The 27,793-nt window shown below is 38.5% G+C and overlaps 1 protein-coding gene across 1 annotated transcript; it reads left to right on the top strand.

Moving 5' to 3' along the window:
* Positions 1 to 23,463: 23,463 nt before the first annotated feature.
* Positions 23,464 to 23,778, top strand: LOC130833640 (HIG1 domain family member 1A, mitochondrial-like). Its single transcript, XM_057703473.1, has one exon. The coding sequence runs from the start codon at positions 23,497 to 23,499 to the stop codon at positions 23,776 to 23,778; it is 282 nt and encodes a 93-aa protein (XP_057559456.1). The 5' UTR covers positions 23,464 to 23,496.
* The last annotated feature ends 4,015 nt before the right edge of the window (positions 23,779 to 27,793 follow it).

The raw sequence follows: 27,793 nt of genomic DNA, 5'->3' as shown, positions 1-27,793 counted from the left end.
ACAAAAGTGCACATAACATATCCTCATGCACATCCTCCTGAAAAATGTATCACACAAAAACAAGCATTGTTGCCTTGTTGTCAACATTGGTAGACTAGTCAACCTGGATTGAGTACCACAGCAACTCCTTAATCCTCTCTAACAATTGTGCCTCAGTATCCTCTGCTGTTTCATCAGTTCATCTAGTTATGGTGCTAGACAAAAGAGGAACGCATGCCACCTTTTGAACTGCAGTCTCTCCTAAAAGTCATGACAAATGTCCTTAGCAGCAGGCAGGATCAACTCTTCACCAGTAATAAAGGGCTTCTTAGCTTTAGCATGTGGTTATTAGCCACTAAGAACGATGCTCAATGCAGACATACTTGATGAAGTGGTGGCCTTCAATAATTGCTTCTATTCTTCATGTTCATGTTTTTTTCTTTTGAAAAACTCCACAGGCTTGTCTTTAAATGCAGGGTACTTGGTCTCCATGTGGCAAAGCAGTTTTGAAAGTTTCATGGCTCCGTTGCATAGCCGGTTGCCACATATTATACAAAGTGGGCTTGGGGAATGTGAATCACCTGTTGCAATGAATGCATAATTTAAATGACTTGGTATTTTCTTTTAATTAATTAATTAATTAATTTTATTGGCTGTGTTGGGTCTTTTTTGCTGTGCATGGGCTTTCTTTTTTGCTGAGGTGAGTGGGGGCTACTCTTCATTGTGGTGCACGGGCTCCTCATTGCCGTGGCTTCTCTTGTTGCGGAGCACAGGCTCTAGGCACGTGGGCTTCAGTAGTTGCAGCACATGGGCTCAATAGTTGTGGCACACGGGCTCTAAAGCACAGGCTCAGTAGTTGTGGTGCATGGGCTTAGTTGCTCCGCAGTATGTGGGATCTTCCTGGAACAGGGATCGAACCCGTGTCCCCTGCATTGGTAGGCAGATTCTCAACCACTGCACCACCTAGGAAGCCCAAGACTTAGTATTTTCTTTTAAATGCAACTTTTTTTTTGTTGGCAGTCTTGCAGCCTTCTGCTGTCTCATCATTGGGTCTTGCCCCCTTTTCAAAGAAGCTCTCCAGTGACACTTTTTACTCATTTTGGCTAGGATTAGCTTGTGGCCTACCAAAACTGTGACTGAGACAAGTGCGCAGGGTGGGAAAGGCGCAGAGAGAAGTGGTAAATAAAATAATGGGCAGCCACGCGTGGACTAAAATAAGTGTGGATGCCGACTTAAAGCCTGCCCCCAGATGCAGCTGTACAATTGAAGCACGTCAACTCACTTGCCACTATAAAGCCTGCCACCAGATGCAGCTTAACGGTCACTCGCCACTCACTGACAGGGTTTGGATATGAGTCTGCAAGCAGCTAACTTATTATGGTCTCTGTGCAGTCAGACCTCTCTGCTGATGATCTTCTGCATTTGCAGCCGCTCCCCAGCGCTAGCATCACCACCTCAGCTCCACCGCAGATCATCAGGCATTAGATTCTCACGAGGAGCTCACAGCCTGGATCCCTCACGTGTGCAGTTCACAGTAGGTTCGCGCTCCTGTGAGGATCGAATGCTGCTGCTGATCCGACAGGAGGCGGAGCTCAGGCGGTAACGTGAGCGATGGGGAGCAGCTGTAAACACAGCGATGCTTCTGCTCGCTCACTCGCCTGTCGCTCACCTCCTGCTGTTAGGCCCGGTTCCTAAACAGGCCACGGACAGACAGCAGTCCATGGCCTGGGGGCCGGCGACCCCTGTTCTCGGTTGTCTCAGGATCTCCAGTGTGCTGGACACATGCAGCTGTTCTTGCTTGATTGTCAGCTTCACTATGAAATGTGTCTCCTGACACTTGCTTAGGAGTGTAGCTTTGGCAGAATTGTTAAGATGGAGAGAAGGGGATTCTGTGTCAGTTAAAATGCAGCAATATTTTAATTATTTTAGTTCATTTCCTGCTCATGTAGCTCTTGAAACTTTGCCCATGAGTCTTCTTTGTGGAAATCTTGGGCATTTACTGTGCCCTGGGAATTCTTGGTGCTCTGGTATATTTATTTGACCCTATTTCTCTTTGGTATGATTTTTATGTTTAAAAATTACTGTTTTTTTCCCTTTGTAATAAGGCACAGGACCAGTTACTAGGGAAGAAGGGAGAATAATTCATGGGGAAACAGAAATATGACAAAACTATCTTGTTTCCTTGGAGCACGGGGACAAACTGCCACAATTTGGAAGCATTTTGTAAATTTGCAAAGATCTTTCAGACAAACTATAGTTTACCATGTTAATTTCGTATTGATTTTTAGCAATTTCAAATGCTTGAGGCTTAGCATGCCCTTCTGGGCTTTTTAAATTAGATCTATATACACAAGTCTGAAGTGTTGATGGAACTTTTATGATTTGTTTTAAGATTTAGGAGAAAGAAAAAAGAAGAAGCACTTTATCCTTTTATTTGGTAGTCATATTTTTTATGGAGAGTGAGGTGAATACAAGGGAAATGTTTATTGCTAGGATATTTTGGGTATTTTTAAACCTCTTTCTCATACTGGGCTTTGATGCCATTCCACTCTAAGTGTTAGATCATGACATTTTCATTATCCAGTGTTAAAATAAACTTTATGAAATAAGAAAAAAGTTAAGATATTATGTTGTTTTAGAAGGAATGTATGTATTTTCCACTTAATTTTCTATGCTGGTAATTTAGTTACTAAGAGGCCCATAAATTCTCCCTTTATAAACTAGAAGATTATAGGATGATTTACTGAGGGCAATACATGTGGAACAACATGTAAAGGTTTAATAAATCTCTACTTCTCAGTGAGGGATATGGTTTAACATCCTCCACCTGGATAGTTTTGCTTCCTGTATCAATAAGACATGTCTCATCTTGTTTCCACTCTCATCATTTTTCTCTGAGATTAATTCAGAACCTCCCTGACTTGTCTCTTCATCTTTGTGCTCATACACCACCACCTAGCTCACTGTGCATTTCAGCCTGCTGCGCTTAGATAAAGGCTTGGCTCTGAGTCTGGTTTATGCCACCAAATAACATTATGATTTTGGGTGAATTATTTTGCTAATAATCTCTCTTCTACATGCCTCACAGTGTTTTGTGATGAGGACACGAGATAAGATACACTGAGGTGCTTTTTAATGATAAAGTGCTATATAAGTAAAAGGCATCATTATTCCTAAAGGACAGCCCATATTATGTCATTCCCTTACTCAAAAAAATCTTCAGTCATTCCCTATTACTTAAATGATTAAGTCAAACTTTTCCTATAATTCAAGGACTCCAATCTCCCATCTTAATACAGTCCTTACTTACCTTTCTGATCCTATTTCCTTCCTCTCTCATACTCTCTTGATTCCAATGATGTTTTCCAAATTCTAAGCTTTTATACATAATTCCTCTAAGTAGAATTTCCTTCCCCAAATATTCAAATTACTGTTTATTCATGAGCTGTTTCATGACATCATTCTCCTACCTATGGCAGCAATCTCTCTTATATCTGAAAAAAGATATCTGTTTTTCTTTATTTCATCACTTTCTACCTTGTTTATGGGCAGGCCTTACCTCCTATACTATATATTCCTGAAGGGGTTCTTCATATCCCCAAATGCCTTCCCATTGCACATTCTATCTGCTCTATTAATACTTGAATAACTATAAAAAAAAGTTATTGTTTTTCTTTTAAAAAATCTTTTTCAGCTTCATTGAGATATAATTGACAAATAGAATTGTAAGATATTTAATGTGTACAATGTGATATACATATACATTTCCTTTGTGAAGATTCCACCCACTGAGTTAATGAACACATCCATCACCTCACATATTTACCCTTTTTTGTGTGTGTGAGAAATTTTAAGGTCTATTATCTTATCAAATTTCAGTTTTATAATATAATGCTATCAACTGTAGTCACCATGTTATACATTAGATCCTTAGACCTTATGTTATAACTGAAAGTTGGTACCTCTCTAGCAGCATCCCCCTGCTTCCCCATCCTCAACCCCTGACCCTGTCATCTTTTAACTGGAAGTTTGTACCCCTGTAGCAGTACCCTTCTAGCAACTGTCCCCTATTTTCCCCATCCCCAACCCCTGGCAGTTACTTTTCTACTCTGTTTCTATGAGTTTGATTTTTTTTTCTTTTTTTTAAGATTCTACATACAAGTGATACCATGCAGTATTTGTCTTTCTGTCTGGTTTATTTCATTTAGCATAGTGCCCTCCATTTTCATCTATATTGTCATAGATTATAGGATTTCCTTTTTTTAAAAGGCTGAATAGTATTCCAGAATATTTGTGTGTGTGTGTATGAACATTTTCTTGATCCATTCATGTTTTACAAGAACTTAGTTGGTTTCCATACCTTGGCTATTTAGTAATGCTGCAGTTAACATGGAAATACAGATATCTCTGCAAAATTACTTTTTTCATTCCCTTTGGGTATGTACCCAGAAGTGGGATTGCTGGATCTTATGGTAATTCTATTTTTAATTTTTTGAGGAATCTTTGTACTGTTTTCCATAGTGACTGTACTAGTTTGCATTCCCACCAACAGTGTACCAGGGTTCCCTGTTCTCTACATCCTTGCCAACATGTATCTCTTATCTTTTTTATAATAGCTATCCCAACAGGTATGAGGTGATATCTCATTGTGGTTTTAACTTGTATTTCCCTGATGATTAGTGATGTTGAGCACCTTTTCATGTACCTGTTGCCATTTGTATGTCTTCTTTGGAAAAATGTCTGTTCAGTTCCTTTGCCCATTTATTAATTGGGTTATTTGCTTCTTTGCTGTTGGGTTGTATGAGTTCCTTGTGTGTTTTGTATTAACCTCTTACCGGGTATGTAGTTTGCAAATAATTCTTCCATTTCATAGGTTGCCTTTTCATTTTGTCCATGGTTTCCTTTGCTGAGCAGAAGCTTTTTATTTTGATTTAGTCCAACTTGCTTATTTTTGCCTTTGTTGCCTCAGTTTTTGGTATCAAAAAGAAAAATCAATGCCTAAGGAGCTAACCCCTATATTTTCTTCTAGGAGTTTTATGATTTCAGGTCTTTCATTCAAGTCTTAAATCTATTTTGAGTTGATTTTTATGTACAGTGTAAGATAGGGGTTCAGTTTCATTTTTTTTGTATGTGGCAGTCCAGTTTTCCCATCATCATTTGTTTATGTGCCACTACCATAGTTTTGATTACTATAGTTTTGTAATACAGTTTGAAGTCAAATAGTATGGTGTCTCCAGCTTTGTTCTTTTGTCTCAAAGATTGCTTTGGCTCTTAGGATCCTTTTCAGTTCCTTACAAATTTTAGGATTGTTTTGTCTATTTTTGTGAAAAATGTCATTAGGATTTTGATAGGGATTTCTTTGAATATGTAGATCACTTCGGATTATTTGGAAATTTTAACAATATTGATTATTTTAATACATGAGCATGGAATGTCTTTTCATTTATTTGTGACTTCACTTTCTTTCATCAATGTCTTTTACTTTTCAATGTATAGATCTTTCACTTCCTTGATTAAATTTATTCCTAAGTATTTTACTTTTTTTGATACTATAGTAAATGTGATTGTTTTCTTAATTTCTCTTTCTGAAAGAGAAATTGTTTTTCTTATTCCCTGAATTCCTTTTAAGAAGAGTTTTTGTGCTTAATAGATCCTAAAAATAGTCTGTTACTATGATGATGGTGGCAAGTATGTAAAAATAGCAAAAATATGCATATTTAATTAGATGTCAACCTTCATTTTTTAGTGAAAGGTACTAAGCAAATCTTTCATTAAAAACTACTCTTTCTGTGTAGAGATTTTTCACTGAAGGTTATCAATTTCCTGTGACAATCCCCTCAAGTTAGTAATTTCTCTTGCTTGGATTTTAACTCTCAGGGACAAGATGCTGGAATGTTGGAGATGAGAGATAAAGCATAAGAGAGAGACATATCTAGCTTGTTATTTGTTTTATCCCTTGGCCATATTAGAAATAATGTGTTTGCAGGATGTGGGAATGAAGGTGTCCCAGGAAAAGTAGGCAAAGGTCAGATCTTTAGAACTCATTTGGGAAAATTTTACACTTCATTTGATCTTACTGACAGTTCAAAGTACTTAATAGCCATTATATCATTTGTGTGATTGGCGGCATATGAAATTCTCTCATTTTATTAAAGAATCTAATCTGATATGGAAATATTACACCATTCCTAAAAGATAATAAAAATGAAGGGAAGACATGGAAACAATCTAAATGCCCATCAACAAATGAATGGATAAAGAAGATGTGGCATATATATACAATGGAATATTACTCAGCTATAAAAAGGAATGAAATGGAGCTATATGTAATGAGGTGGATAGACCTAGAGTCTCTCATTCAGAGTGAAGTAAGCCAGAAAGAGAAAAACAAATATTGTACTCTAACTCATATATACGGAATCTAAAAAAAAAAAAAAATGGTACTAATGAACCCAGTGACAGGACAAAAATAAGGATGCAGATGCAGAGAATGGACTGGAGGACACGGGGTTGTGGGGGTGGGGGGCGAAGGGGAAGCTGGGACAAAGTGAGAGAGTAGCATAGACATGTATACACTACCAACTGTAAAATAGATAGCTAGTGGGAAGTTGCTGTATAAGAAAGGGAGATCAACTCGATGATGGATGATGCCTTAGAGGGCTGGGACAGGGTGGGTGGGGGGAGTGGTGGGAGGGAAAGGATATGGGGATATGTGTATAAATACAGCTGATTGACTTTGGTGTACCTCATAAGCTGGTACAAGAGTGTAAAGCAATTATATTCCAATAAAGAGCTAAACCAAACCAAACCAAACAGAAAACAAAAACAAAAATAAAACCACTTTGTAATAAATACAATTAAGCTTGAAAAAAAAATGAAGGGAAGAGTCAGATTCACTGATTGCAATATTCATAACAATGCAATGCTTATTTTCTTCAAGTTCAGTCTATATTTCTTGTATGTCGGTGTTTCAGTTACTGTAGTTGTATAATATTGAATAAAACATCCCCAAACTTAGAAACACGAAACATCATTTATTATATTCAGAGATTCTGTGGGCTTGTGTCTGCTCCACAATATCTGTGGCCTCAGGTAGAAGATTTGAAGGCTGAGGCTGGAATTGTTTGATGATTTCTTTGGGCATCTCTCTCTGTCTCTGTAGTCTCTCTATGTGAACTTGCCAGATTTGTGGCAAGACTTCAGTGCAGCTGGATGTCTTACAGATTGACAGAGTGATCCCAAGGCTCATGCCCAGAAAAAGAGAGGGAAAGCCAGCGAAAACTGAATTACCTTTTTTGACCTAGTCTTAGAAGTCGCACAGCTTCTCTTCTTGTATTGTTTGTCAAGGTAATCTCAGTGTGCTACTCAATTTCAGTAGGAGGGGAAATAGACCACACCTTGTGGTGGGAGAGAGGCAAGGACCTGGGAGAGTATGTAGGACCAGAAATCTTACCATGGCCATTTTTGGAAAATAACTGCAGTACATGTCTTGAAATTTCAACCTAAACTCTGGTTTAGCATTATAAAACTTGACATAAATTATAGTACTAACTCTTAGGTTGAGAGTCTAAGTCTTTTTCAGATACTACTATTCTAGCTTTATTGTTACTTTTTGAAGGAACTAGAATTTTTTAGTTTTTCTTGGTAAGTTGCCGCAGCATTGCTCATATGTTTGAGAGAAAAAAACAAAATTAAATGGACATATTTAAACAAGTATATGCTCCTGCAATAATTTCCCCGTAAGTAACAACCATTTTGAAATAATTAGAATTTCAAATTGTGTAAATTGGTATCATTTTGCTGACCTGCTTCAGCAGATGCTAACCAAGCTTAGAAGGACTATTCTAATTTCAGCATACAGTATCCAGAAATGATGTGAACATGGAGGACTTCATGACCTTCAGAGATGGAATTATGCCCTTTCTAGTAATGCCTTTTATTTCTAAAATGTGTTCTACTTCCAGCATACCTCACTAATGCCTGTCCCCTTTCCATGTTGTTCTGGATGGACAAAGCATCATTATTAAGAACCTACTTTGTGCAGGGCACACTTTTTTCCTAATTGCTTTGCATAGAGCTGAGTGCTTCTTCAAGGTTGAAGGCTTTGGATGAGATAAAGACTGCTTTTGAGCTAATCGGAGCATATGTGGGAGAGTAAAGAGGTCAATGGTTTTCTAAGAACAGAATCTTTTCTCTTTACCTTTTTCTCTTTTCAAATACAGATTTATTCTGCAAACCTTAACATTTGCTTATTATTGTTTTGCTTTATTCCCCTCTGCGTATTCATTTTCTTTTTCCCAGCAATACCCCTTAAACACACATATGTGCATGCATGCACACTCACACCCACATTAATTTTAAGAAAGAATAAAATCAGTGTCTTTATGATATGGGCCCTCCTTTAGAAATGATTCTTTTGCATTGTTATGAATATTGCAATCAGTAGGTATATTTCTGTTAACTCACTCTAAATTTATACTTTACAAAACTGAAATCAGAGGATATATTCTTTGTTGTGCAACTTTATGTTTCTAGAATAGTCATGCTTCTAGACTATGTCATAATCTAACCTTTAGGGCATAATGATAGACCACTTTTTTTAAGACTTCACTGATAGATTGATAGCTTCAGCTTATGCTTTAACTGCCATCTTATCCACTCTAGTTGTTTTTGTGATTTTTACTTAACTTACTGTATTTTTGCCCTGAGATAATTCATGCAAAAGGTGCCATTCAGAAAAGCAGTGTACACACCTGTATAATTTTTTCTGTATTTCTTTTTATTACAGATTAAGAGAGCTAAAATGCAAATGGATATTTTGGTTCTTGTTCTCAGGGAGATGAGAGTGCTGATGATGTAGCTTCATGAATTGTAGGTCTTAGTGTTAGCATTAGCTGGAGTGGAGAAGCTCAAATGAGGTCATTTCGGATGCATTCTTCTTACCCTCACCCATCTTTCTGTGGCCCAGTGACAGCTGTAATGATGTGTCTGTAAGGGACAGGGTGCAGTATTAGTTGCCAGCATTCTGTGCTTTCTCTAATGATTCAGCTAACCATGAGTGTTTCTAGTAATAAAAACCGGGGGGGGGGGGGTGATGAAAGAGAGATAATGCAAGAATGAATAAAAGAAATACAGTCACATGTGAGGCAAGAGAGCAAAAATTAGATGAAACATACAGAAGCAATTCCTGTCTGACTTGTTAAATAGTATAATTTGGGTATGTGGAAAACGAAATTTCACCCAAAGGAAATAGCATGGGCATGTGGACCAAATTGAGTCAATGTTGTAGAGTTAAAATTTAATTTTTTTGCAATCTTCTATTTCTCTTAATGTTTATTTCCTTTCGGAACCTATGGCTCTGAAGAAAAACCCATCTTTTTTCTGAATGTTTTGAAATGTTCTTCTGAAGTCTAGGCCATAGCAAACCTTTAGCTGTTTATTATAAACTTTAGGTGGCTTAATAACTTTATATTCAATACTACTAATAATGTCAATAATATGTTAAATATCTACTATGACCCCAAAATACTGCCATATATATGAAAAATAGATCATTTTTATTTTTTTATATGTATAGTAAAACTTTGCTTCACAAAATGTTTTTTAACTGGCAGACTCCAAACCACATTTTCTTCATAAAAAGTCAGTTTTGTCCACGCTATTCTGTCAGTTCTGTTGGTCAGAATTAAGTCATGAAATTTAGGATGATAGTTTTTGTTGTGGCTTCTGCTTAACGAGAGATAAAATTATATGTGAGTCTGGCCAAATTTTAAGAAGTTGTTCCATTGTAAGTAGAAAAAGACTTGAGCTTGTGTCAAGATATTTGAAGTTGCTCAATGCAATTATGGGTTTATGCTATTATGGTTTTTGGTTCAGTTTTGTCATCTCTATTAGAAACTATCATCTGTATCTTTTGCCTCACTGGCTAGTCTATAGTGAAAAAGTCCTTTCAGAAGAATAAATTACAGATCAGAAGTTTATGACATAAGCAGAAAACAAATAGGGAATTTAATTGTTGCTTTAACATTGATAGCAAACAGGTGTAGCCTATGTGTTTCCAGCTTTCTCCATCCTCTGTCTTTACTAATCCTATTTGCATCTAAGGCTGGCCCTGCCCTCCCACTCTCACCATTCAGTTGTCAAAATTCCACTCAGCATTGAAGACCTAGTTCAAATGCAACCTTGTTTCCAAAGTTTTCCCTAATACCTTTACTTCTTCCCCAAATGAAGCAACAACCTGTTTTCTGTTTTCTGTTTCCCTGTTCTGTTTTCAAGCAACAATTTGCTTGGCTCTTATAGCACAGCTGTAAGTTACAGTTGACTAATTATTAGTTATTTACAAAAGTCTCTCATCTGTCTTTTAAGAATAGCCCTGGTATCCTCCAGAGGTGGCGGGGAGGAGCTTGCTTACTGCTTGATCCTTAACAACATTTCAAAAAGAAAAAATGCCGGTGAACTTAAATAAACATCTCCAGTTCTGTGTGACTTTCTTCTTATCCTCACATACTCATTTAATTATGTTTCATTGGTATGGAAATAGTAAATGGCTTATTGGCATTCTTAGCATGTGCTTTGCACACCAGCAGAAGAATATTTTAGAGAAAAATTATTAATTGAAATTTCAAAATATAGTACAAGTAGTCATTATGGGAAAAAAATCCATCTCTAGATAATTCTTCATACCAAATTTATAATTATATGTGAATTACATATGTATGGGATTGAGGGTAGAAGTGAGGTTTGGGAAGGAGACCTTTTAGGTTTCTAAAAATACTAACTCCTCCCTGATTTACATTCGTGGATTCACAGATGTCTATTTAGTTTATCTCACAGTCATACTACTAAATTTCTCTCCTGTTAGATTTTCAGTGTGGGTTTTCTCTCTCTACCCCATGAACAAAATAAATCCTTCTATAACTTTATTCAGTGCATCCTTGTCCTGTGACATCGTATTTTTCTCCATATGTTAGTATTTACAACTGGCTTTGTTCAATACCAGGATGCAGGGTAATTAGATGTAGTTTGGTTCTCTGGCTTAGATCTGAAGTGGCCCTGTGGCTGAGGCAGACACATAGAATGAGCTGGTACACTACCTGTGGGTATTGCAGGGAGGCAAGTCCTTTAGGGGTGCACTCTCTTCCCCTTAGTACTGTAGGTGCTGGGCTTGCCATTTGAATCTTGCCACACATCAGTTATTCTTTTCAAATTATTGATATTTAATTTAACTCTTGTATCTCTGAGAAGGACTGACAAATATTTCTGTTTTCTATAATATTAGTTTAGTTGTAATTTTAGCGGGGAAAATATATACCTTAAATAATTTAATTTGGGATACACAAAAATTAAGTGAGCAGGAAACAGAGCTTGTAAGGAAAGTAGAAAGCAGCTGTATTGGGTCTTTGTTCTTTAGGAAGTTGACAGACTGTTTACATGTGTGAGAGAGAATGTGTTAGGGTCCCATGGTGCCTATTAAGGCTTTCTAAGTAACAGCCTAGCTTCACTGGGCACTGAGTGCTCGGAGTGGATAGATGGCTGATGCTCAGATTCAAATGCTACTCCTGCCTGAAGGCCCTATTTTTTGAAATACTGAGATAGCTTATAAATTCGCTGAATGCAAGGGAACAAAAGTGACTGTTATTCACCAATTAAATTCTTTCCTCCCAGTGCAGGAATCAATCCTGTACTTTAGTCAGTGGGGGAGATAAAACTCTAGGACAGCAACCAGCTGTGGTGGCAGAAGGAAAGGCAGTGAGAGTTTAGAGGCAGGAGCCATGCTTGGCTAAAACAGGGGAGAAAAATGGACTCAAACTGGCATTGGGTGTTCACTCAAGGGCATGTATACTGTGTCCTCGGCATAAGCTGACAGAATCAAAATAGACCACATAGAGCAAAGGGCTGACTTGAAAAATCAGTTCAGGCAGGTTGGTTGTCTCCTAGAGATGTGGAGGAGCATTCTGTGGTCACATCCGAAGGGCAGGCAGAATGCAAAACAGTTCCCACGTTGCTTGCTGTGACTAATTAAAAAAAGTCTAGGAGATGATTGTTGTAGTAATGAAACTGGCATATTATGGGGTGAGTGGGGACCAGGTGACTGGGAGCATTGTGGATTGAATGCAAAGTGCAATAGAATAAATAACCAAGGCAGTGATTGTAACTGAGTGAGATTAAATTGGGAAATTTTCAGGGGCAGTGATTAAGGCATTACATTGCCCACAGTGCTAGAAGAGAGTACAAGTGTAAAGTAGTTGAGCAAATGGAGACCAGAACATCTTTGATCAGAACATCTATATTTCATAAATGGGATTTATGGACAATTACATCTTTTTTGGGTGCTTATAAGTTATTGGTGGCAGGAAGAATTCTTTCCTTGTTCATTAGTGAAAAAGCAACCCAGGAGTGTTGGAATAGTGAATCAACTCTAGAATTTTTCCCAAGTCCAGCTCCCCTTTTCTGATGGATCACTGCCTCATGGAAACAGGAACTGTGATTTATCCCTGCTGGGGAACATGGTAGCTCTAGGACCTTCGTTGTAACTGAGCAATCTCTGATGGTCTTGTCACACTGTCAGTTTGCTTGCCTATGGATTGGTAGGTCTTTCTGGGTCAGCAGTAGAAAAAAAAGCAATCTCAGAAATTCCTCCTTTTAAAGTGGTATTCTTAGGATAATCCAATGTTTTCACTATTTTACATTAAAGGCCATTGCAAGAATAGCTCATAGGATTGGAGCCTTGAAGAAGCATGGGGCTGAAGCTTCAGAGGCCCCCAGCTTACTTTGTGTTCTTTTTTGTAAGGCTCTGAATAAGCCATACACAGGGAACATCACAGTGGTAACTGTGGCTTAGTGATCACAATTTCCTTCTTTGTATTTTTGAAAAGTTTTACTTCTCAAAGGACCTAGATCAGTAAGCCCTTTAGATCAGACTTGGACAGAGTTTTTGAAACTTCATTTAAGCACAGAAATTTAAAGATGTCTATGACTGTACTATGCATTATCCCGAAATGAATTATTTCACATGTTGCATGTTGGAGGGGAAAAATAATTTTCTCTATACCCTTTTAGGTTCCTGGCTGAGAGCCTCTGCCCCCAATAATAAAAGACAGATTAATAAGAGAAAAATAAAGACATGTTTTTTTTATTTGTAAATGAAGAAAATGACTTTAATGAAAAAAAAAAACAAATGTACAGTTTAACTGTACTTCAGTCTCTACTAGTTTCATTTTGTAAAATGATAATATATTTGCATATTTTTCAAGGAATGAAAAGGATACTTGCCTTTTCATAAGTATTTCTAACATACATAAATATTCACAAATATTTCTAACATATATAATCTAAATTTATGCAGATAATAAAAACTATATATTGAAAATACTGCTAATAGTACCATGCAACTAATAATGTTACTCTATAGGAGTCAACAAAGTCCTAATATTCTACCAACCCTCAAGGATGCCAAGACTCCTTGAGAAATTAAGGAAACAATCCCATTCACCATTGCAACAAAAAGAATAAAGTACCTAGGAATAAACCTAACCAAGGAGGTAAAAGACCTGTACTCAGAAAACTATAAGACACTAATGAAAGAAATCAAAGAAGACCCAAACAGATGGAGGGACATACCATGTTCTTGGATTGGAAGAATCAACATTGTGAAAATGACTCTACTACCCAAAGCAATTCACAGATTCAATGCAATCCCTATCAAATTTCCAATGGCATTTTTTCACAGAACTAGAACAAGAAATGTTATAATTTGTATGGAAATGCAAAAGACCCCGAATAACCAAAGCAATCTTGAGAAGGAAAAACAGAGTTGATGGAATCAGGCTTCCTGACTTCAGGCTATACTACGAGGCTACAGTGATCAAGACAGTATGGTACTGGTACAAAAACAGAAATATAGATCAATGCAACAGGATAGAAAGCCCAGAGATAAACTATGGTCAACTAATCTATGACAAAGGACGCAAGGATATACAATGGAGAAAAGGCAGCCTCTTCAGTAAGTGGTGCTGGGAAAACTGGACAGCTACAGGTAAAAGAATGAAATTAGAACACTCCTTAACATCATACACAAAAATAAACTCCAAATGGATTAAAGACTTAAATGTAAGACCAGACACTATAAAACTCCTAGAGGAAAACATAGGAAGAACACTCTTTGACATAAATCACAGCAAGATCTTTTTTGATCCACCCCCTAGAGTAATGGAAATAAAAACAAAAATAAATAAGTGGGACCTAATGAAACTTCAGAGCTTCTGCACAGCAAAGGAAACTATAAGCAAGACAAAAAGACAACCCTCAGAATGGGAGAAAATATTTGCAAACGAATCAACAGACAAGGGATTAATCTCTGAAATATATAAACAGTTCATCCAGTTCAGTATCAAAAAAAACAAGCGACCCAATCCAAAAATGGGCAGAAGACCTAAATAGGCATTTCTCCAAAGAAGACATCCGGATAGCCAAGAGGCACATGAAAAGCTGCTCAACATCACTAATTATTAGAGAAATGCAAATCAAAACTGAAAGCATTCCATCTAAGATCTGGAACAAGACAAGGATGTCCACTCTCGCCACTACTATTCAACAGAGTTTTGGAAGTCCTTGCCACAGCAATCAGAGAAGAAAAAGAAATAAAAGGAATCCAAATTGGAAAAGAAGAAGTAAAACTGTCACTGTTCACAGATGACATGATATTATATGCAAAAAATCCTAAAGATGCCACCAGAAAACTACTTGAGCTAATCAATGAATTTGGTAAAGTTGCAGGATACAAAATTAACACACAGAAATCTCTTGCATTTCTATACACTAACAAAGAAATGTTTAATAACATGTATACCTCCTGTATGTTTGGGAGATACTGAGGAAAACTGAGTAACTCCCCCAAATGACCCAAGGCACCAGCTTAAATACTGTCTTCAGCTAAAGACAAAAGAAGATGTTGTGGGGAGCAGGGGGTAAGTGCTGGGGTCTGGAAGCCAGTTAATGGGAGATTACTGGGAAAAGCACAGTAAACAAGGTATGGAGTTATTATGAAGATTTAAGTTGTTGCCTTCTGCATTGAAGAGTTTGTAGAGATTTATTTATTCTCCTCTTCCTGGTATAGAGAGGTAAGAACTCTTGCAAATGAGCTTTCCCTTGTAAATGCAAATTTCCTTTACCAAATGTTATCTTCTATTACCAAATTCAGCTTGACTGATAGGGATGATGTAGTAAAAAGAGATATATTGATGATGTCCTTGAGTGTGTGATAAAGAATGAGGAGCTTGCTAGTACATTCTAGGTAGAAAGACACAAGTCATAGTAAATGGGCCAAAAAGGATATTGTTGGATCATAATAGGAAAAACTATTGGAAAAAATAGTGGAAGTAGAAATGTTACCCATCTCAGGTTCTGCCACTGGCTGTTGGAAAGCTAATACTCAAGAGACAAGTATTGGTTGGAAAGTAAATGTTGGCGTTATCCAGGTGACTGGCAACCTGCGAAGAAGGTGGACTCATGTCCAAAAACCAGCTCCAAAGATTCTGCTCAATAGTGAAAGTTTTTAAAGGGAGAAAGGGAGGTTAATCACTTGGGGAGGGAGTCAGAGTCTTCATTATCTTCCATTGTGTGCAGACTTTCTTCTGATTGGTTGGTGGTGAGGTAACACAGTGGTGTTCCAGGAATCTGGTGCTCAGCCTGAAGTTACCATCCTCCACTTTGGTGGGGGACCTTAGTTCTTGCAAAAGAACTCAAAGATATTGTTATGTATATCCCTTGAGAAGTAACCAGGATCCAGCTTTATCACTGCACTATTGCTTCTTGATTGCTCCTCCTTTGTTCTGCATTTCCCTCCCTTCCCAGTTTGAATCTGCCCTTTGGAACTCAGGGAAGGTCAAGGAGGCTGAATGAAGCTGATTTCCTACAAACAAGAAATGGGGAACATGGAAAGGATTTGTACCTGGGAAGGCCCCACAGCGTCCTGCTTGATTTGACTTCTACTCAATTTTCAGAACTACTTCTGTGTCTGCTGTTTCTTAAAAATAATCAGCCTAAAGTGATCCTTATGCCAAAGAGGCATATTGTGGGGTGATAAATTCTGCTCCCTTACATATGTGTCCTGAAACAAAATGTGCATGTTCACACCCACACACAACCACACACATGTGTTTAAGAGAATGTGCATTTGTGAAGGGATTTTTGGTGACCACTTTTTCAGGGTATAAATGTGGTAAAGTCACTGTTAGGTTTTATTCTTTGAAGTGAAGTAGGGAGCCCTATTGTGCCTAATTACACTTTAGAGGGAAATTAGTTTATTACATAAGGTAGCCAGTAATGAGTAAATACTTGAGTGAGTAAGAGGTATGAGACAATGCATTGATAAAAGAAAAAAGAGGATGGTAACTGGAGCATACCTTAGCTTGGAGGTAGTGCTTATATGACCTGAGAGATGACATCTTGGGAGGTGGGAATTCAGGAAACGCAACTCTTAAAAATTGTATATAGCCTTAAGTAATCTCTTTTGTGTGGAGCCCTATACCAAAATCACAATTCGGGGTTAATTTATGGCCTCGCAACTCAATTCCGGAGTTAGCTTGAACCCCTAGCAACCATTGTTTCCTAACTTAGGCTATGTTTCCAAATTTAGACTGTATTTCCTAACATAGGCTAGCTGATAACAAGACCCCATATTAGGAAAGGTATTCAACACATAGGATCCTGGCCTATCACCTAACAACACTCTTCACCTTATGGCTCACTGACCAATCGATGAATGCCATTTTCCTAGCAGGAATTTTCTTTGTCTTGGGCTTATAAAAGTTGGCTGCAAGCCCATGAAAGGGTTGGCTCTCCCTGGTCTGCCAGGAAGTCATCCTGCTGTCTTTGCAGTGTCCCTTCTCTCTAATAAACTCTATCTTTCTTACGTTCTGCCTTGTGTCTGGAAATTCTTTTCAGCCCTTGCTCACAGCTCAACAGTTTGTATGGGGACTCTGTCTCTCAGGGGATCTCTTCCCTCACCTTCTCTCCTCATTCCTTAGGATCCTCTGTGAACAGGCAGATGGCTGTGAAAGCAACGAAGGAACTCTGGCCAGGGCCACACCCTGGTGTGTTCTGAAGCCTCCACAGCTCACTTCGCCCCAGTAACTGTTGCTTAGAATGGGTGTGGGTCCCTCTGTGTTCCTTCTAACTGAGGACTAGGCCAATTGATATTGTGAGGGCACAGGTTAGCATTTAAAAGCCATTAGGGCACCTGCTGCTTGAAGACTCCCGTGAAAGGATAAGTCAGTCATGGAACAGACCAGGCTATTAGAACATCTGCCCCCAGCAAGACAACTTCTGTGCAATGAGGCACACATTGGTTCAAACAAAACACTGAGCCCCCTTCCCTTAGCTGCCACCTTCCTTGTAGGATTACAAGGTGGATTCCTCAGCCTGTCTTCTATGTTACTTTCACCCTTTCTCTCCCCTCAGTCTGGCTTGAATTATAGGAGCCTTAGTGTTGCCTCTTAGTCATCCCAGGAGTGCCTTCTCAAGTTTCAGGGAATCACTAAACGGTGAGTCTCTGGGTTGTTCCCAGAGAATCTCCTCTCTATCCTGTCTTTTCCCTGCCCAAGATGCATGGTGCCTTTGACTCACAGTTTATGCCTTTGACACATGGTTTTTGTGCCTCAGTCACATACTCAGGGGTCACCTCTCACTGTTGGACGCGATTGTTGGGATGGTCAGCCATTTTTGTGCTTTAGTTGCATGGAGGGTTCACCGGGACAAAAGGGATGCCCTTCTGTGGCTGGGGACTCTCAGTACCCCCATTCTATGGCCCAAGGCTAGGAAGGGGTTCTGGTATATCTCAGGAACCTCCTTCAGACTCACCTCTTGGCTGTATTCTCAGGAACTGGAAAAAATTTGACCCTGAAAATCTGAAAAAGAATAGGCTCATTTTTTTTTTTTTATAACATGGCTTAGCCTCAGTGTAAACTGGGGTACAAAGAATGATGGCCTCTTAATGGCACACTAAATTCTCCAGGATGATCTCTTTTGTCAAAAGCAAGGGAAGGACTCAGAGGTTCCTTATGTTCAGACTTTTATGGCCCTTAGTCAGAATCCAGATCTGAGGGACTCATGCCACATGTATCTTTCTGCTGCTGACTTGTCCCCCCGACCCCTCTGTCTCACTCTTCATCAGATCTCCTAGACAACTCTCTACTTTCCTGTCCAGCATCCCAACAACTCCCAGCCTGCTGGGACAACACTTTATCAGACAGTCTGCCTCTGTTATTGGGCCCAATTTGAACACTATTTGGTCTATATTTTAGCTATGAAACTATGATTACAAAAAGATGATTTTTGACACTTGATGGCCACAATATTCCTTAGACTCCAGAGAAAATTGGCTAACGTAAGACTTTTTTTGAAATTATAAGACTGGTTCTCTTTGCATGTGCAATTAGAAAAAGCTTGCTTGTTAAAATACTTCTTTTTTTTTCAAAATTCTGACCCTGAGAGAACAAAAATATGCCTAGGAGAAAGCTTGAAGTTAACTCTTATCATGTCCTTGGGATACAAACACAGCCCACTTTGCCAGAGACTTTGGCCTTGGGCTTCTTAATGAAACTTCCAGTCAAGGGGGAAAAGAAAAGGGAGAGGCAAAAAGACATTTTAAACCTCAAGCAGGAAACTATGAGATCTCTGTCTGTCTGGATATATGTGTATGTCTCAGTATGCGTCTTTGTCTATGGATAATATTGGTGAGGTTAATTTGTAAATGAGCTGTATCTAATTGGCCTAAAAGAAAAGTAGGCACTTACAATCAAACAATTCTAAATACAAGAGAAATTAAGCTAAATGAATTTCAGGTTCATGTGAACTGGGAAATATGCAAAACTAAATTAATACCTGGTATTAATGTTTGCTGATCTAATTAATATAGACATGTCTTTAAAGCCATCAACATTAAGTATAACACTTTTATTGTGCCTAGGTTTAATATACGTTATCTGTTACAAATTTGTCAGCACGAAAATAACTCAATGTGAAGACACTTTTAAGGAAAGAAAATGAAAATGAGATAAGAGCTTTGGGTAAACTTTTTAGGAATAAAACAAGATACTAAAATGTTAGTTACTGAACGCTGACTTCTTTTTACAGATAAACAAAAGGCTTAGAACTATTAATAAATGTGTTTGGTGCCACACTGAGAGATTTTATCCTATCTGACTGAACGTTCTAAACACTTCTAATACTATATGGTAATTGTTTACTAATATAAATATTCTAGAAATAATATGGAGTTCCTAAAATTCTAAAATGTCCTAGTCAGAAGTTATCGTCATAGTTCTAGTTACTATCTAAAAATGTTGTATGTCACAGCAGTAACCAACTTACTTTATCAATTGCATTGTAATCAGATTTTAAATGTGCCTTCTTAAGTCTTTTCTTATTATAGACAGTTATGATTTCACTCTAATGCCTTTGCAAAGATACTGCCCCTCCAAGATTTATAAAAAGGACTTTCTAAGATTAAATTAAAATTAATTGGGTAAATAAATTTTGTTATTAACAGTAAGCTGGTACCAGACTGAAATCTGATTTTCTCTGTTAAGAAAACAAAGTTTTCTTGGAATGCTGCTTTAGATAACAGACTCTGTGAATTACCTTGCCTTTAAGTGATTTATATTTGCTTTTAAGATCTTTTACCACTTAATAAGAAGAATTATTTCACAATGACCTATGAAGACTATGACCTGTAGATAAAGTTCATTCTGCTTCTAAAAAAAAAAAAATTAACACCTCATGGTCAGACTTTTGCCATCCTGATGTTCCTGTAACATGACAACAGTCTACTCCTAAATCAGGAAATTTAACGTGGGTAAACGATAACTGTAGATTAAACAGTCAGGGCTATGGGAAATCCAGGATGGCCACTTGGATTGTCCCAGATCCCTGGCAAATCTCTCTTTTTTTTTTTTTTATTTGAAGGCTTAAAGCCTTTCCTGGCTGTAGGGCTGATACCCTTACAATGAAAACTCACTTCCCAGATAGTTCCTTGCTATTATGTTATACTGCTACAAGGTTTAATTCAATTATTAAAGGGACACTCTTAAGTTTGTTTCTGAAGCCTAACTTTGTAATCAATCTTTGGTTAAAGATCAAATGCCGCATAATCTACAACCAGGAGATTAACACCAGTCATTCAAGTTTAAAGAAACAATTAGACGGACTTCCTAGGTGGCACAGTGGTTAAGAATCCGCCTGCCAGTGCAAGGGACACGGGTTTGAGCCCTGCTCTGGGAAGATTCCACATGCCATGGAGCAACTAAACCCGTACGCCACAACTATCGAGCCTGTGCTCTAGAGCCCGTGAACCACAACTATGGAGCCCGTGTGCCACAACTATTGAAGCCCATGCACCTAGAGCCTGTGCTTCACAACAAGAGAAGCCACTACAATGAGAAGCCTGCACATCACAATAAAGAGTAGCCCTGCTCACCACTACTAGAGAAAGAAAGCGCGTGCGCAGCAATGAAGACCCAACACAGCCAATAAATAAATAAATAAATTTATTTTTAAAAAGGCGGGGGGGGCCAGGAAAAAGGCAATATTGCTGCTAACAAAATCTTAAGGGAAGGTGTTCCATCACAAATGGGTTTGGGTGAGGACACTGAGTTTGATGAGGAAGTTACATCAGTCCATCAACAAACTTAAGATTCTTTCATCCAAAGTTGCTCTTTACTGTATTCTTTGGTGGTTTTTATAACAATTATCTGTTCCTTGAGAATGTGAAAGAAGTTTCAGGTAAAACTTTCTTTTGAGACTGATGGTGGGTTCAGGGCAAGCCGCTCCAAGATGTGCCACTTTGTCATGTGGATTATTTAGAGCTGAAAAGAAGCAAGACCCCAAAGACTCAGGAAGAACCTTTGAACTTCACCCTTACTGCCTAAAAAAATTTAGAAAGTCTGCTCCAGGAAGGAGTTATTACCATAGATAACTGTATTCAAGTATTGAACTAAGCATGATAAGTAGGGAGGAACCTAGCAAGGCCTATTTGATCAGTCTTCTCTGTGTCCTGTTGTCTATGGGTAGCCCAGCATATATTTGTATACCAAAAGTTAGTTATTTTCATCTTCCTGTGAATTACTTTACTTCCCTTTGAAGTCCCAAACCCCTACCTTCTTCTTCTTAGTCCAGAATAATATATATACCTCACTTGCCTTACTGTCTTTGAGATTCTTCATGCTTGTGTAGATTCCCCATATGTACAAAATAAAATTTTCTCTTGTTAATCTGCTTTATGCCAGCCAAAAGAGCTGAGGGAAAAGGGGGAAATTCCCCTCACCTATTAGACATTTTGTGATTTTTTTTCCCCACCATTCTTTTTTTTTTCCCCATGCCTTTTGGTTTCTTCAGGTTGCCTCCTTTTATTTGAACTAAATATAACTATTTCCCTAGAAAGGAGTACATCTCAGTGATGCTTTCAAATTTATCATCATAGAATTGTACATACATAATTAAAAAGTCTCTGTTTTTGCTTGTATAGGTCTTTTGAGAATTAATCATTAATCTGGTAAATCATTTCAGATGGATCCCCCTGGGCTGTGTTTTCACTCTGAAGGTTTTGTTGAGATTTTCCCATTAATTTCTAATTACAACATTAGAATGAAGTTCTTTTTATGAGCTTTCTTGTGCTATATATGGCAGTTATAATTTTGACACCCTTATTATCTCACTTGGATTTCTGTGTCTGGGTGCTGTGTGGGCACATATCTTTTCTTCATTCAGAGTTCTAAATTTGCTCTTGGCAGTGAGCTGTCTCCATTTTATGACATGCTGATCTATGAACTATGTCTCTCCATTGTCTGTTGTTATAAACAAACCTGAGATGACTAGGAGTATTTCTCTAGTGAATCAGTAGTCTGCTTAACATTCTGTAGTTTCTAGACTGACAGTGTAAGAGACTCATAAATACCTTGGTTGTCTCACCTCATCCCTGACTTTCAGGAAATCATACTTAACTTTCACATCTTTACTTTGGAATGAAAACTTGGAGGTCTTCTGAGAAGCCTGAAAACAATTTCGTTGAAAGATGGGGGATGGGGTTCTTTGTATTAGCCAGTTATGGAGGTGAAGCATGTCTGGTTGTTTTCTACTCTTTTGGCTTTCTTTATAATGACCTATATTGGATATGAGATTTATTTCCCTCTGTCTCCCCATTGCACATGGTAAACATTTAGGAATCAGTGATTTCCATAAATTGTGGAAAATGAGAGGGCAAATATGTCATCTGGAAGTGAGAACTTTTTTTTTAATATAATGATTGATTTGACATAAGCTGCCTGTTTTCCTTTACTGTCAAAGGAATGGACTCACCAATCAACTCATCTCTCTTCCAGCAGTTTTTCTCTCTTCCAATTGGTGATTAAAACCTTACTGATTGCTTCCACTTGAATCATTCTCTAGTATAGAAGGGCAGTCATATTATCTCTCTGTTTAAATTAATTTAAAACAACCCTACCCATTGTTACACTTTTATTTTGTTGATAGTCTTCTTCACTAGCTAAAATATTTATTCATATTTTAATTTATTTATTCTACTAAAATATAAGTATATGAGACCAGGGACTTGTCTATCTTATTCTTTACTATACCTCTTTTGCCTAGAAGTGCCAGGCATTCAGGAGTAAATCTTTCCAAATTTTCTGATGTATTTGCCCTTCTTTTTATTGGTATGTATTACAATTTATATTTTAAATTGAACAGTCGCATTTGTATGTATATTTAAAGTTATTGTTGCCAAATCCAAGCTCACTCTGCTTACTGCACGACAGGCCAATGAATCAGAGATGAGGTGTTGAGGCAAGGAATACGACTTTATTCGGAAAGCTAGCAGACTGAGAAGACGGCAGACTAGTGTCCTAAGAAACCATCTTATCAGTTTCTTTTATAGAATCAGAGTGGGAGAGGCAGTGAAGAAGTAAAGTAAGAAGGCAGAATAGAGAGGGAGAGGCACAGGGAAGTAAAGTAAAAAGTGCTATCAGTCTTGCAAAATATCTCCAGAAATGACTAGCCACGGGGAGAGGATGTGTTAATTTCCTCTTTTCTGCAGCCGTTCACAGGTGGGCAGGGTTCTCTGACCCAGGCCATTATGTATGATTATAATAATAAGAATAGCAAGGAAAAGCAAAGACTAAAGTCAAAGAAACAAATCCAACATGGTCTGATTTAGCTCTTTACTGTTACATTATAAGCTATCTCAAATCTTTTAAAAAATATAGTAGAGTATCAATCAATAAATAAAAAGCCAATCAGCATAATGTACTTACAGATAAAGTTTGAATTTTCTTTTCTTAAATTATGTTGTTGGTTTAAAAATTGTTGAGAGAGAGGGGAAATAGATACTCACATGAGCATGTGAATTGGTGTAATGTTTTAAAGGGAGATTTGGCAGTGTGTAGCATAGTATAAAAAGCACATACTGAGAAGCTGGTTGCAGCCTGAGACGTCTGGTAGTTGTCTGAAAATTCTTCAATCACTATGTCAAGCGGCACAGATGTTTCTCTTTCTTCATATGATGAAGATCAGGGATCTAAACTTATCCGAAAAGCTAGAGAGGCACCATTTGTCCCCATTGGAATGGCAGGTTTTGCAGCAATCGTTGCATATGGATTATATAAGTTAAAGAACAGGGGAAATACTGAAATGTCTGTTCACCTGATCCACATGCACGTGGCAGCCCAAGGCTTTGTTGTGGGAGCAATGACTCTTGGTATGGCCTATTCCATGTATCGAGAATTCTGGGCAAAACCTAAACCTTAGAAGAGGAGATGCTGTCTTGTTCTTGTTGGTGGTGCTTGCTCTAGTTAGACATCTCACATTGAGGTTATATATTTATGTTGAAAATAAATTGTTTGGGTCAGACAATTACATGGGAATTTGAATACTGGCTTCCTTTCTTGCAGGCTTGATTTGCCTGGTGACCAGGTTACTGGTGACCAAGTTCACTAGCTAGGTCATTCAGGGGAGTCGGATTAGCGCAAAAGAAACATGTCACTTTTAAATGCACTTGATAGTGGTACAATGTCCACCTTCTTATGAAATTAGTTCTAAATGGGACAACATGCCAATCCTGACAATGCTCCCAGTTGCTGCAGAATATCATATGCTTTTGATGTAATGTAGGAATCCTATTTACCCCAGTTAATTTAACTTTCTGACTGACTTGTGGACTGACTACTGTTTTAAGGACTGGCTGGCTCTCGCGGAACCCTTTCAGAACAGTGCATGGAATACAACAGTATAAACCTCCTGGCAATATGTGTGTGTGTTTAAACCAAACCTAAAAAGCTGGTAACAGAGCTGCTTTGAAGTAGTATTTATTTCAGAATCCTAGTTGTAAACATGAGAATAACTTAATTGTAGATCCCTGTTTAGCTCTTTTGTAATTGCAGAATTATATTTTGCTGCTGTTATATTAGAGTAATTTTTAAATGTCATTTTGAAATAGAAGTTTATATTTAAGTGCTAATGGAAAGGTAAATGAAGAACACTTTTTAAATGTGTGCCGTATGTTTATTTTCTCTATAAGAATCATAAATGTTTAAATGAGTTGCCTATAATGGAAGTGATTTATGAGAAATCATGTAGCGTAGTGGTTGGGAACATGACAGGGACTGCAGACAGGGTTGATCTTTAGCTATGACCTTCGATTGCTAGGTGGCTTTAGAATTGTTACTTAAATTCTCAGAGCTCCACTTTTCTAACCTATAAATTGTATCTAATGAGAATAGTTCATGTGCACTGAGTATTTATTATGTGCTTGGATACTTTTTCTGATTTAATCCCCACATCACTAAGCCATAAGGAAAGTAATATTATTTCTGTATCGCAGATGAAGAAACCGAAGCACAGACAAATTAAATAACTTGTTCAAATGGTATAGTTAATAAGCAAGTATTAGCCTTGACATTCCAACCCCAGCAGACTGACTCTGCATCCTAACTACTGAAACAACACTCCATACTGCTCCCTGTCCATATTAGTAGCTTGTTTTGCTAGAAAAATGAGTAGTGTATGTAACTGTCATAGCAGAATGCCTGATGTGTAGTAAGGTCTCATTAAATGTAGTTATTATTTTCTTATCCCAGGGATTATCATAGTATATTCTGAGGGAGTCAGAGAGCAGAGAACTGAACAGCGAAGCCTTTGTTTAGTATATTGGACTTGGCCTCAGATTCAATTAAACATATGGCTGAAAAAATAAAATTGTACAAAACAAGGATTTACATGTTACAAATGAAAGAAAATTGATACCCAGGCAGGCAAATTTTTTCCCCATAATCAACCAGCTAGTTAAAGGCAGGACTTTTCCTCCCTTCCTTCCTTCCTGCCTGCCTTCCTGCCTGCCTTCCCTCATTCCTTCATTCCTTCTTTCCCTCTCTCTCTCCTTCCCTCCTTCCTTCCCTGTTTTCCTTCCTCCTTATCTTTTCCCCTCCTTTCTTCTGTCTTCCTTTCTTTCTTTCAGCATGTAGGGGTGTTGGGATTGTATATACCTGCAACAAGAGCATATGCTACCTTTAATATTAAAATTTAAACACCTAAGTTTATTAACTCTTATTGAAGCTGCTGCAAGTGTGGTGAACCAATAAAAATAACAACATGATTTGGACAGCTGGAGGTGGGGATCTGAGGGTGGAAAAAGTCACTATATAGCTGCTAACTAGATGAGGAGGGGAGGTCATAACTACTGGGGATGTGGTTTGATTACAGTCCTATACTAACATAAGCTATTATGTAAAAAGCAACTCTGAGATCCTGTGCTAGTTCTTAAACTATGCTCAATAGCAGAGATGAATGACTTCCTGGAATGCTTCAGAATTGCTCTAAGAATTCTTCAGCATGAGAGAGGATGGTAAGCCTAGACGTGGGGTGGGCAGTGAAGTGACTGTCCTATAGTCAGTGTTGGACAGGAGGAATCAGACTTTATTTTCTTATTCTTATGAACCAGATGGGTGACTGGGCATAGAGTTTATGTGATGGTGTAATAAACTTAAATTATGTTTTTATTTCAATTGTGGTCTTATGAATCTTCAAAACCTTGATATATTATTAATTTGCCTGTAATTTTCCCTGGGTGAACATTGGCATAGGATAATTTCATTTTTTTTTTTGGTAATTTTAATATTACTCATGCTTAACTATGTATTTTGCCGACACTGATTGTTAACTTTTAAATTCTGTATTTTCTCTGCATCTCTGTAGGATATATTTTGAATTTTTAAGGTGTATTTTGGTTGTCATGAAATCATTGTCAAAAGCATTACCAAACTGCCAACCTAATTCTTACTAAAAAACAAAACCACGGCAGTAACAATTCTGTTTGTTTTAATAGAAAAAGTTTAAAAATACCTAATTTGTAATTGAATATTTTAATACAATTTAGAATGCTAATTACCTTAGTCTGTGGGGTGTTACTCGGGTATTGAAACTAAACCTTTCCAAACACCAGGATAAAATAAAACATTAATATTTGCATTAGAGTTCATTTTATTACAAACTGAATTTCTGTGCATCTTTCCTTTGAATTCAAAAAGGCATGGGGGGCTTCCTAGGTGGCGCAGTGGTTGAGAATCCGCCTGCCAATGCAGGGGACACAGGTTCGATCCCTGCTCCAGGAAGATCCCACATGCTGCGGAGCAACTAAGCTCGTGTACCACAACTATTGAGCCTGTGCTCTAGAGCCTGTGAGCCACAACTACTGAGCCTGTGTGCTGCAACTATTGAAGCCCATGCACCTGGGGTCCGTGCTCCACAACAAGAGAAGCCACTACAACAAGGAGCCTGCACACCACAATGAAGAGTAGCCCCTGCTCGAAGCAACTAGAGAAAGCCTGTGTGCAGCAACGAAGACCCAATGCAGCCAATGAATAAATTAAATAAATAAATAAATTTATTAAAAAAAAAAAGAAGAAAAGGCATGGGGGGGCTTCCTAGGTGGTGCAGTTGTTGAGATAAATAAATAAATAAATAAATAAATAAATAAATAAATTTATTAAAAAAAAAAGGCATGGGTGATGCGGAGTCAAGATGGCAGAGTAGGAGGGTGTGGAGTTCGAGTCTCCTCACAACCAGGGCACCTTCCAGATGCTGGTGGGGGACCTTGACACCCAAGGGGATGGGAGGAACCCCTAAGCAGCCAGGTAGGATGAGTGGGGGTGAAGGAGGAGGAGAAGTGGAGGCCAGGGAACAGGGGCGTTCTTATGCCTGGAAGGACTTGGGGGTTCAGAGGATGGGGGGGAAAGCAGCTAGCATTTCCACCCCACCCCCCACTTGGGGCTGGGAAGCCTCCTGGGGTCCCAGTCTGGGTCCTTCACCCTCCAAGGCCCCCTCCAGCCATGTGGGTTCTAGGGGCATGGGGTGGGAGAAGCGTGAAGGTGAACAGGGAGGGACCCTCCAGGATTGGAGGATGGGGAAGGATGCAGCTAGCATTTGCCCCACCCACTCAGGCCTGGGGACCCTGCTGGGGTCCTGGGCCTAGTCGTCCACCTTCTGAGTCCCCCTCCAGCTGTGTGGGCCCAGGGGGTGTGGAAGGGAGGGGTGGGAAGAAGAGTAGAGGTGAATGGGGAGGGACCCTCCTGGATCGGAGGTTCAAGGGGGAACATGGCTAGCATTTCCTCTGCCTACTTGGGCACTGGAGAGCCTGATGAGGTCCTGGGCCTGATCATCTGCACCCTGAGGCCAGAGGCACTCCAGGGCCCTTCTGGTCACACTGAGCCTAAGCCCTGCCCCCCATACCCCCAAGGCCTTTTCCAGTTGCATGGGTCCTAAGCCTAGA

The sequence above is a fragment of the Hippopotamus amphibius genome, chromosome 1 (genome assembly GCF_030028045.1).
Source record: "Hippopotamus amphibius kiboko isolate mHipAmp2 chromosome 1, mHipAmp2.hap2, whole genome shotgun sequence".
Classification (NCBI taxonomy): Eukaryota; Metazoa; Chordata; class Mammalia; order Artiodactyla; family Hippopotamidae; genus Hippopotamus; species Hippopotamus amphibius.
The sequence above is the reverse complement of the archived record's forward strand: the minus strand, read 5'-3'. Positions and strand labels throughout refer to the sequence as shown.

Coding starts and splice junctions, on each gene's coding strand:
- LOC130833640 (XM_057703473.1), top strand. CDS start 23,497: ATGTCAAGCGGCACAGATGTTTCTCTTTCTTCATATGATGAAGATCAG.